This window comes from Ochlerotatus camptorhynchus, unplaced genomic scaffold (assembly GCF_037179485.1).
Source record: "Ochlerotatus camptorhynchus isolate MF236.1 unplaced genomic scaffold, CSIRO-AGI_Acam_v1.1 ptg000141l, whole genome shotgun sequence".
NCBI lineage: Eukaryota > Metazoa > Arthropoda > Insecta > Diptera > Culicidae > Ochlerotatus > Ochlerotatus camptorhynchus.
Window position 1 is genome coordinate 4,466,928 of NW_027040631.1, and position 12,277 is coordinate 4,479,204.

The 12,277-nt window shown below is 44.9% G+C and overlaps 1 protein-coding gene across 1 annotated transcript in view; it reads right to left on the bottom strand.

Annotated features, from left to right (window-relative positions):
- Window positions 1-12,277, bottom strand: part of Cda4 (chitin deacetylase Cda4) — a 49,623-nt gene that overhangs the window by 11,138 nt on the left and 26,208 nt on the right. Inside the window, exon 5 of the mRNA XM_065221375.1 lies at window positions 2,069-2,211. Within this exon, the coding sequence (XP_065077447.1) occupies window positions 2,069-2,211 (143 nt within the window). The remainder of the gene's footprint in view (window positions 1-2,068; window positions 2,212-12,277) is intronic.

Here is a 12,277-nt window from a genome sequence, read left to right on the forward strand (position 1 = left end):
TAGTGTCTCTAGTTGTCGTAGCATAAAACTGTAAGCGTTTTGATTGGAAGGTGTTAATTTCACCAGGATTCATGGACACATTTAAAAGTTATCGAAGATGGAACGCAGACTTGAACAAATTCAGAACACTCTTGTTGAAAACGGACGATGAAACTTACGTATAAATGGACTTTGGACAAATTCCGGGTTAAAAATGTTACCTTGCCAAACGTAAGGGTAAGATCAAATTTGTCTTTGCAGATACATTCGCTCGCAAGTTTATGATTTAGCAAAGCATCTTTCGTTGTGGGAATAAAACAAAGGTTTTCATCACTTGAGCGACTATGAATGGGCAAATTCACAAGGAGGAATGTCTCCAGAAGAGAATTTTGCCATTCATTCAGTCACAAGAAGGTTCCGGAAAGTTCTGGCCCGACTGCCCAGCTGCCATGAATGCCAGCAGGGATGTCATTGAATGGTATAAGCAGAATAATGTCGATTTTATTGTCCAGATTTTCGAACCATCGAAAATGGAGATGACAGAGAAGGTTGACAGCACCAGTGCTGCAAAATCCAAGTGTTACCAAGTGAGTCTTTGACATTGACGATCCATTGTGTTTATTTCAGAAGAAAATCGAAGAGTGCTGCAGCGCTGGCATCAGATCACTTTGACGTTTCGATATATTCTTTTCACTTTCCATGCAATATTGTTTGCAACTTAACGAGCAAACTTGTTTTCCGCGAGAAGCCCGAGAGATGTCGTTACTAAGGTCTTATGTTTTGAGGTACTTTGTTTTCAAGAAAAACTTATTCAAAGAGTTACGTTTGTTTGTCTGTGATTTACAGTCTATGGCTTATATCATGTAATATAGGCTGTCTTGCAATGAGCACTCATACATCTAGTTTTCACTGGAAATCCTATGTATGAGTGTTCATTGCAAGCCAGCCTATATTACATGATATAAGCCATAGTCTGTCCGGGGTATAAGATGGGTCAGACCGCACCATAGGTGGATGAATTCAGGATTTTTTTAAGGAAACCAAGATGAAATCCAAACGGCAGCGTAGGGGTGGTGGTGGGTAAAACTATCAAATGAGTTGATTCGAGGATTTATTATGTAATTCCTCACTTTTATGACCGCTTGATGGTCCAGGCCCTGCTTACTTCAGCAGAGGGTCTTACTGTGTGAACCTCGGGCAATTTTCACCCTCTGCCAGATGGAAGTAGTGCAGCTCCGGCAAAAGTGGATCGTGTGACTGAGATACGGACCATGTTATAGCCCTGTACAAGTCCGTAACTGCTGTCATGGCACGGAGAGAGATGGTACTAAACTGATTACGGGGGGGGGGGGAGTGTTAAACAGAGGGGTCGTCCTTTTTTCGACATGTATTCTCCGGTCGAAATTGGATAGACGCGAGGAAAAAAGCTCAGTGTGAACAAGTTGCGAGAAGGGAACTGTTAAATTGTTTAAATTAAAACATTTAAACATGGCTGAACGAAGAAGCATCAGCGGAAGAGAGGAAATCCGACTAGGGTTTGCGGTTTCCCTGAAACACTCTGACAGGCAAAGAAGGCGTTGGCTGGATGAAAAATTGTACCCATGCACTGACACAGCAAGCCATGGCGGCAAAAGCTGGAAGACAAAATGATACTTGAATAGTTGGATTAAATTTACCTTGATGAAAAGCTTTTATTGTAATGAAACGCCTCGGGCAGGGTTTCCCGTGGGAAGCGAGCGAGCGAACCTACATAAGAACGAACCAACCATTTCGAATTAAATTCATTCGCGTTGAAGTTAAACAAGACAAGGGATGAAGTGCTGCTGAGCGCGGAAAAAAAAAGATGCACCAGGTTCTACTGCTGCAATTAATTGCACCAGAATGAAACGCAATTTCCTTCCTGTCTCTGATCGGGGGATGGAGATGGATGGAAATTGTCTGTGTGATTAAAGGATTTGTGCGAAAAAAGTTGCTCTTCTGTTGGCGTTCGCATTCTTTTGATCATCGCGGCGGAATTAAATATTCCATTTCATTTGTCGATGTGCCCGAAAGGCGAAATCTGAGTAAGCCATGCCATTTTTCGATTTACCTGTACTCGTGCGAAATGAAGAACGTTCCCTTGATGTCACAGCCGTTCGGATTCTGACGTTTGCCGTTGAAGATCTTCCTGTAGTGATCGTAGTTGTTCAAATTCACGGCTCCATCAAAGGTCAGCAGAATAATTTGTGGAATCTGGTTTGAGAGGGATAGAGAAAAGAAGAAAAAGAAAACCGTAAATCACTACGCAAACTGCGTACTTAACAATTTATAAGGGATAAAAGCCACCCATTAGCGTGTTTCGGTGGTCCATTTCGCAGCACAATCTCAGCAATCGTTGGGGAAAAAAATAATTGAGAGAATGGAATTTTTTTCGCATTGTTGCTTTTACCGCTTTAGAAAAAGCCTGAAGCGGAAGGCTACAAAGCGGAGAACAAACGGAATGCGACGTTATCAAATCAGGATGGTTGTTCTCGGTTTCAGTCCGGTTCTATTGTCATTTTTTTCCCTTGAGGGTTATCAGTTTATTTTGAGTGCCATTACGAAGGAATATTTTCTGATGGGTGCGCGCATCCAAGTGGGCGATGGCAATCAGCAATGTTTGTTGTTACAAAATAATATTCTTGGTATTATCGGTAGTGTCGGAAGTTGTGCGCTGTAATCACACAATGATGCGCTATACAGAACATACAGAACGAGAGTAAAATCGATGGTCGTTAGTGGGTTATTCCGGTTTCAACTGTACCGATAACACCTGGTGCTGAAATGTGTAACTTTTCGACATTGTTTCGAATTGCCTACTTTTCCTCACTTTAATAAGAGTGTCGGGAACCAATTGAGCTGTCAACAGAAAAAAGCACATCAGCTATAGGCACTTTTCATGCAACATCAATGTTGAGTGCACTAGCCGATTTTGAGAGGCAACGTCATCCAATCCATTTGTTTACATCATAATGAGGATTTTCAAAACTCAAAATAATGTACATTTTATTGAACAACTTGAAAATTTCCATCGAGAGTGGTCTTATTTTTCGATTATCTAAAGATCTGAACTGATTTACAGCTGAAATAACCACACGTTAAAAATCCGGAAGATCATAACCGCTGGGTCAATTTTATAAATCTTAATTTTTCTCATCAAAAATATATGGAAGCACCAACCCGATCACTACAGAAAACAAATTATTCCACGTGGATGATGATTTCAAACACCTGCGGTGGATAAATTAATCAGGAAAGGTGAAAATATTTTCCTCTTCCTATGCTTCACGGTGAAAATTTCCACCCTCATCACCACAAACGAAGTGACAGACGACTAACTGGCGAAGAAATCAATTAAAATAATGTGGTTCATTGTAATAGAATTGTCTTAAAAGCTTGTGCCATCATCCACCAGATGGGCTAGTATTTTTGTTTTGATTTGAACAAAGTTGATTTTGTGTGTAATGATCTTTGACAGTGTGCAAAGAGTGTATCATTTTGTCATTTTTTGTTATGCATTTCAGTTTTGAGTAGAGTGAATTAGATAGAACCAAAACATTCTAGTACATTTAGTGTTGCCATGTGGTACAATCAACAATCAATACGAAACTAACGATTTTAAATTGGCTCACTACTTGACTAGCCTATTGGTCCCAAGCAAACGATTAACGTACCCCATTCTAGTCGAAATTCTACTACTACACAGTTTGATAGATAAAATGGGGGGTTCGTGGATTTTCCTATGTTTCGAGGGGTGCATCGATTAGCTTGGGACCTCACTTGGGACCGAAGATAGTACCAGAGCTGAGCCAAAAAGTTGAGCACGTTATTTCGGGACCTTCTAGTCTTAGAGTTACCTCTATGGTAGTAGTGTTGTCATGAGGTACACTGAAAATTGCAATAGCAGGTTCGTCACCAAAGTTTTCGAGCCGCTCCGTCTGTCGCTTCGTTTGTGCTCATCACTCTTTTGAGGGTTCCCCTATTAACTCCAGAGGCTGAAACAATACTTTCTATTGGATTCGCCTATTGAAAACAAAACTTCGGAAACCCTTTTTTTCGCGCACAAGGCTCGCCTACGCAAACTAACATCATCTTTGGGTTGGGGAAGTTTCCCCTATCGGATGATGCCGGTAATTTGCGTTCGATTGTCGAGGAAAGAATAATCAACATTTTGTTTATACATTTGATAGTACCTTTCCAATTGAAAGGATTCTTTAATTTTGAAAAATGTATCGTTTTTTATACATCATCTGAAAGAGCTTCGTTTTCTGAACACAGCGATATTTTTTTTCGAACCCACACACTTTCATCTCGATTTTTAAATCAAGATTCGCAGCTCGGACTATCAAGCTAACAAAACTCACCCACTGCAAATCTCACCAAACTGTGGTGAGATTGAGTTTAATGATTTTTGCTTTACACCCGAATGCAACCGAAACTTCCATAATGGCTTGCAGCAGTCCCTTCGCGTCTGCCATCGGAGAAGATTAAAAAGAGATAGCAAACTATGCTTTCTCTTTATTCTAAGAAAACGATGTACAATGGACTCATTTTTGTGTCGAGTCAACTCTCAGCCTAATTTTTGCACGTTGTGAATAGTCTCGCAATATCAAAGGAGCTTGTAAAATCAATATCAAGCATGATATTTTGGTCCAATATCACGCGGGATATTGCGAGCGCATGAGAGCGGAAAAATATCAATTGATTTCTGATTTTGCCAACACTGGTAAGTGCAATCATATCCTTTATGATAATATTATTGATGGTAAACTTAAACTTACATTTCTATCAGTTTTGTTGTTTTCACTACCACTTTATATTAGTCAGCAGGAAAATGTTTAACAACTTTTGGTGGGTAGAACTAAATAATAACCAAAATTTCCACAACTCAGAGCTTTGAATAAGTAGAATCAAATGTAATCATCTGTGTACTTGCTAAGCCCCGCGCCTAACAGGATTTCCTGTATTTTTTTTTATAAATGGGGTACTCCGGGGATGAACCATAGCAGAATTATGGAATGTTTCCCGGTTGTGCGATATGCATGTAAATTAAGCATAAAACCATATTGGATTGAGCAGAAGAGATCACTAAGTTAAATGAGTCATAGACAGCCTAAGACAGCCGGATTTTTCCTGGGTCTTGAATTTTAATCTGTGGTCGAAGTCTTCGAACTTTGTCTTTGAAAATTCGTTCAAAACTTTACAGGATTTTATCAAGCATTTCCTATAAACGCATTTCACTTTAAATAGTTCTTTTCAGAATTCTTCTAAAATATATTTGAGATTCGTTTTGTGAGTTCCTTGAAAATTTATTTAAATCAGTACAGATATTCGTAAAAAAATTAATGATAAAATTTCAAACTTTTTTGAAAAATTCATTGGGCATCCATAATGTTTTTTTTTTAATTGGTTTGAATTCTTCTTAGTTTCTTAATTCAAAAATTAAAATATTACTCAGAATAATCTCTAGCAATTCGCTTGGAACGCACCTTAAAATTATCTAGAAAATTTTTCGAGATGCCCTTGAAATTATCCTCGGAATTTCCTTAAAACTTTTTTCATTTACTTTGGAATTTTACTCTAAAAAATTCGTTTGCCTTGGTATTTTTCATGGATCTGGAAATCCTGCTTTTAATTGTTTTTTTTTTCTAAAATTATTGCGAGAATTCTTCAATGACTGCATTTCAAAAATCTAGTCCAGTTCAAAGGTCTTGATTTTTTTCAAGGGCCAAAATCTTATTTGTTTTGAGGAAAGGATGAAGTACATTTTTTTCCCGATTTGTCTCGAAATTCACGGGTTTTTCCGGGTGAATTTGGGTCACAACCTCCCCCTTATCAGCCTCATAGCTTCGACCGGCTCAACTGTCTGGCAAAGTTGAACGTCAGTCTGGCCAACTTAGGAACCATCAGCACCTTCCGCAAATATGGTAGGGAATCCATTATCGACGTCACTTTCTGCAGTAGGTACGTCGCTAGTGGCAAATATGAACTAGAGAGTATGCGAAGAGTACACCCATAGTGACCATCAGGCGATCCGGCACAATATCGGCGAACGGACACCGGTGGAAATGCGGAGGTCGAAAGTAAGCGAGCGGAAGTGGAAAACGAAGGCATTCAATAAGGATCTCGTCATCGAAGCTCTAAGGGTAGACAGCAGCGTCCCGGGCTTAAGCGCGAACGAGTTGACCGAATCATTAGCAAGGGCATGTGACACAACTATGCCGAGAAAACTGGAACCAACGAACAGGCGGCATCCAGCTTATTGGTGGAACGAGGAAATTAGCACCCTCCGTGCTAGTTGTCTTCTAGCCAGAAGGCGCGTTCAGAGAGCAAGAACGCAAGCAGGGTGGTGTTCTAAAACGAAAGATAAAGCTGAGCAAGTCAAACAGCTTCAAGGAGCTGTGCCGCGACGCCGATGCCAACCCCTGGGGCAACGCATACCGAGTCGCGATGGCGAAGATCAGAGGTCCAACGATGCCGGTTGAAATGTGTCCCAATAAGCTGAAAGTCACCATGGTGGTACTTTTCCCACAGCATGACCCAACGACCTGGCCACCTACACCATATGGCGAGGAAGATGGAGACAACGTTGAACAAGTCTCCAACGAGGAATTCCTAGCAGCAGCGAAAGGGTTGAACGCGAAAAAAGCTCCCGGCCCGGATGGAATTCCCAACGTCGCGTTGAAGGCGGTGATCCAGACGTTCCCGGACATGTCCATGATAGGGCTGCAGAAATGTTTGGACGAGGGTCAGTTCCCTGATAGGTGGAAGGTACAAAAGCTTGTGCTATTGCCAAAGCCCGGAAAACCGCCGGGGGATCCAGTATCGTATAGGCCAATATGCTTGCTGGATACTGTCGGAAAGCTCTTGGAGAGGATCATCCTGAACAGGCTGACGAAATGCACGGAGAGTGAACACGGGTTGGCGGAGAGGCAGTTCGGATTCCGGAAAGGGAGATCGACGGTGGATGCAGAGCCGAGAACCGAGAAACCTTCCAAACAGAAGCGGAGAGGAAATCGATACTGCGCCGTGATTACGATTGATGTGAAGAAAGCATTCAATAGGGCCAGCTGGGAGGCCTTCACCAAGGCGCTCCATAGAATGAGGGTCCCAGACTACCTCTGCACGATTATAACAACAATCAATACGAAACTAACGTTTTTACATTGGCTCACTACTTGACTAGCCTATTGGTCCCAAGCAAATCGATTACGTACCCCATTCTAGTCAAAATTCTAGTACTACACTATGTTTGTTTTGATTCACTAGGTTAACAGATAAAATGAGGGGTTAGTGGATTTTCCTATGTTTCGAGGGGTGAATCGATTAGCTTGGGACCGAAGAAAGTACCAGAACTGAGCCAACAAGTTGAGCACGTTTCTTCTGGACCTTCTGGTCTTATAGCTACCTCTATGATTCTAAGTAGTTACTTCCAGAACCGGGTCCTGGTCTACGAGACAGAAACGGGACAGAAATCGCTTAGAATCACGGCGGGAGTTCCACAAGGCTCCATTCTAGGTCCCACGCTGTGGAATGGAATGTACAATGGCGTGCTAGTGTGTCCTCATCGATACTAAGGTACGGAGGTCCAGCCTGGATTGAAGCGCTGAAAACGAAGCAGAACCAAAGGAAATTGAGCAGTACGTTCCGGCTCATGGCCATGCGAGTCGTGAGTGCGTACAGAACCATTTCGATGGAGGCAGTATGCGTTGTCGCCGGTATGATCCCAATCGGCATCACCTTGGCGGAGGACTACGAGTGCTATATGACGAGAGAAACCAGAGGAGTACGAAAAATGGTGAGAACGGAGTCGATGGCTAAGTGGCAGCAGGAGTGGGATGCAGCAGAGAACGGTAGATGGACACACAGGCTAATACCGATTCTTTCGACCTGGGTGAACAGGAAGCATGGAGAAGTCAACTTCCACTTGACGCAGTTCCTGTCTGGTCATGGCTGCTTTAGGAAGTACCTGCACCGGTTCGAACACACAGCGTCACCCTTCTGTCCGGAGTGTGGGAATGTTGAAGAATCACCAGAGCACGTGGTCTTCAAATGTCCTAGATTTGATGCTGTGCGAGAGGATATGCTCGCCCTTAGCACGGAGAACGTCGTCGAAGAAATGTGTCGGGAGGAGGGCACCTTTGACGCCGTCAGCAGAGCAGTAACGCAGATCATGAATGAAGATGATGAATGATTTCCGTCACTCTTCTTCTCCAGAATAGAGGTTAATGCGATGTTTACATCTGTGCAATGTCTAGCGCTAGTATACTAGCATTGTACTAAAAAGTAGCCAGTATTGTGTAAACAGGGTTTCAGCATCTACCAGCATGAGATTTCAGGAACAACTGAAATTCGTTCTAGTTGGTTGAGAGGGCTGAGTTAGTGAACTAGCATAAGTCTAAACAGCCCATAGGTGTTATCACCGAGCGCTACTGTCGGGTGGGGACTGATGGTGCATGCGATTTGATAGAAGCTTTTTGGAACGACGAAGAACTCTTCTCACTACACCGTGTCCGGGCCGGACGGTATTTACGGTAGTATGAGAGAGTGAACTAGCTATAGTTGCTTCTTTCTTATCAACGCAAATCCCATCGGACACTGCACGGTGTCAAGATGGAAGATGTATAGGTGGTCAAGTACTCACTATGTGCTTTACCTATAGGTGAGGCAGTGCCTCTTACGAATGTATTAGTAAGCGGGGCAAACTTTATGGGTGGTAGTTGTTGGGAATGTCAATTTCCTATCCTTTATACCACAAACCCCATCGGGCAACCCCTTGACAATGAGCTGTCATTAGACACCGGAAGTAAACAATAGTTTTTCATTCTTGACCTGTACCTAGCAAAGAAAACACGTTTCATTAAAATCTTGTTCGTTTAATTAAATACGTTATCCGTTTTCTCTTAATCCGATTCCGTTACCACTGCCCGAATTCCCAATAGGTTATGGGCCCAGTGGATTCGCGAGTGTCGGGATCGAAGTGTTTTTGAATCGTCGCGTCCGGTCAAGTAGAAATGGAGAGAGAAGGCGAAATCGCGCGTGTGCCGCAATTCGACGGAAGCAACTATCCCTCCTGGAAGTTCCGTATGTAGGTGGTGCTGGAGGAGCACGAGCTCGCCGAGTGCATACAGGCGGAACTGAAGGAAGTTGACGAATACGTCGTCAAGCAGGAGGACACGAATGCCGTGAAAGAGGTGAAGGAGAGAGCAGCGGAAAAACGACGGAAGAAGGACCGTCGCTGCAAGTACCTCCTGATTTCGCGGATTCACGATAGCCAACTCGAGTACATTCAGGACAAGCCGACCCCGCGAGCGATTTGGCTGGCGCTGCAGCGGATTTTCGAGCGCAAAAGCATCGCGAGTCGCTTGCACCTGAAGAAGAAGTTGTTGTCGTTGCGACACGAAGGTGGTTCTCTTCAAGAACATTTTCTTGTGTTTGACCGTGTTGTACGTGACTACAAGGCAACGGGCGCCGTGCTGGAAGATATTGACATCGTTTGTCATTTGCTGCTGACGCTCGGGTCAGAGTACGCGACGGTAGTGACGGCACTGGAAACAATGTCAGAAGAAAATCTGTCCCTTGATTTTGTGCGGTGCCGATTACTGGACGAAGAAATCAAGCGGAAGAGTGCCAGTGTTGACATGTCGGTTCCCCGAAGTGACGATGCCGCTTTCGCCGGTTCGAGCACCGGAAAGCCTCGCGCAAAGCAACAACAACAAAAGAAGTGGAAGTGTTTCGGCTGCCACAAAGAAGGCCATAAAATTTCCGACTGCCCTGAGAAGAAAAACAGTGCGCATTACGGAAAGGGTGAAGATGGTGTGTGTTTCATGAGTGGATTGTCTGGATCTCCACCCACGCAGCAAGTCAGCTGGATCATCGATTCGGGATCGTCCGAACACTTGACAAACGACCGGAGTTTGTTCGAGAGTTTGTCCCCGATGGCAGAGCCGATGCAGATTGCTGTCGCGAAGGAGGGCGAGTGCATCACCGCGAAGCACAGCGGTGAGGTGAAACTGACATCCATCATCAACAGTAAGTCCATTCCAATTGCCCTTAAGAACGTTTTGTACATTCCGGAGGCAAGAGTTAATTTGCTCTCTGTTCGGAAGATGGAAACCGCAGGGTTGAAGATTGTGTTCGCTGACGGGAAAGTGTGCGTCGAGAAAAGTTCGAGAGTAATCGCGGTCGGTTCACGGCGCGGAAAACTGTACGAGATGAACTTTCGCCGAGAAAGTGAGATTGCAGAAAAGTCGTCGTATTTTTGCGGTCGGATTCCGAAACATCTCGAACTTTGGTACCGTCGGTACGGGCATCTGAGTGCGAAGAACTTATCAGTGCTTGGTCGTAACGATATGGTCGTCGGATTGGACTTTGGAACCGCGAAAAAGACTGACGTCGGAACCGTGTGTGAGTCGTGCATCGCCGGTAAGCAAACTCGAGAACCGTTCTCCGCGCGCGTGGGCAAACAGTCCAAAAGAGTTTTGGAACTGGTTCACTCAGACGTCTGTGGCCCAGTGACGCCGGTGGGCATACACGGAGAGAAATATTTCGTCTCGTTCATAGACGACTGGAGCCGGTTCACTGTTGTGTTTTTGATACGTTCGAAGGACCAAGTCGCCGAAAAGTTCCCGGAATACGAGGCGATCGCGAGTGCTAAGTTTGGCAGGGGCATCTCTCGGTTCCGTTGCGATAACGGAGGGGAGTATAAGAGCCGGGCGTTCACTGATTTTTGTAAGGAGAAGGGAATTGTGATTGAGTGGACGGTACCCTACACGCCCGAACAGAACGGCACGAGTGAACGTATGAACAGAACGTTGGTTGAGAAAACGCGTTCGATGCTCGAGGACAGTGGTGTTGATAAAAGGCTGTGGGGTACGGCAATCCAAACCGCGGCGTTTCTGGCTAACCGTAGCCCTGCCAATGCTATTGACTCGAAAAAGACTCCGTTTGAGATTTGGAATGGGGAAAATCCAAATGTGAAGAGACTTCGTGTGTTCGGTGCGGATGTGTACGTTCACATTCCGAAAGAGTTCCGGAAGAAACTCGACGCGAAATCGTGGCGCGGTACGTTCGTCGGGTATACTGCCAACGGTTACCGGATTTGGGATTCTGTGCGGAAGGAAATCGTTTCGGCTCGTGACGTGATATTCGTAGAAGAAAGAAATCATGGCGTTCAGCAAGTGAATGAAGATCCTGGAAGCGATCAGTTCGGGATTCTACCCGGGCAAACCGAAGATGCAGACGACGAAAGTGTACGAAGTGACCAGGAGGAAGATCCTGATTCCGAGGACGAGGACGATGCTAATTCCGAGGATGACGAAGAGGTATTCGGTAGCGCAGGCGAGGAGTCCGATCCGGAAGTCGAGCAGTCCGATCCGGAAGCTGTGAACGAAAATTTGGCCGATGAGGAGCGAAGACCGCGGAGGAAGCGAAATGCTCCAGGGTGGCATGAAGACTCCAAGTTCAACTTCACTGGTTTCGCTTTGAATGCCGCCAGTTTCGTCGATAATCTACCTTGCTCGTTGGCTGAGATGAAGATGCGAGAGGATTGGCCGCAGTGGGAGCAAGCTGTTCGTGAAGAAATGGACTCCCTTATCAAGAATAACACCTGGACATTGATGAAGCTGCCGAAGGGGAGAAAGCCGATTTCCTGTAAGTGGGTGTTTAAGGTTAAGAGATCTGACAATGGTCAGCCGGACCGTTGTAAGGCTCGACTAGTGGCGCGTGGCTTTTCGCAAAGGCACGGATTCGACTATTCGGAGACGTATTCTCCGGTAGCCAAACTAGATACGATCCGAGCGTTTTTGGCGGTAGCGAACCAGGAGAGATGGCACGTCCACCAAATGGATGTGCGGACCGCGTTCTTAAACGGAAAGATCACCGAGGAAATCTATATGACCCCACCAGAGGGATACAAGCAGAGGGATGGCTTGGTATGTCGCCTCAACCGTGCCCTGTATGGGTTAAAGCAGTCATCGAGAGCTTGGAATCAGCGGTTCGATCGGTTCATGTAGGAGTTGGGATTCCGGAGGAGTGCTAACGATCCGTGCTTGTATGTGAAGGGAACAGGTAGTTCGATGATAGTTCTCATTCTGTACGTCGACGACATCCTTATCGCATCTCGGAGCCTGAAGCTAGTAGAGGAAGTGAAACGTCGTTTCGTCGACGAGTTCGAAATGTCGGATGTTGGCGCAGTGAAGAGTTTCCTCGGGATGAAGGTGGAGCGAGACGTCGAGAATCGGATCCTAAGAATCAGCCAGCGTGGGTTCCTGGAAAGTCT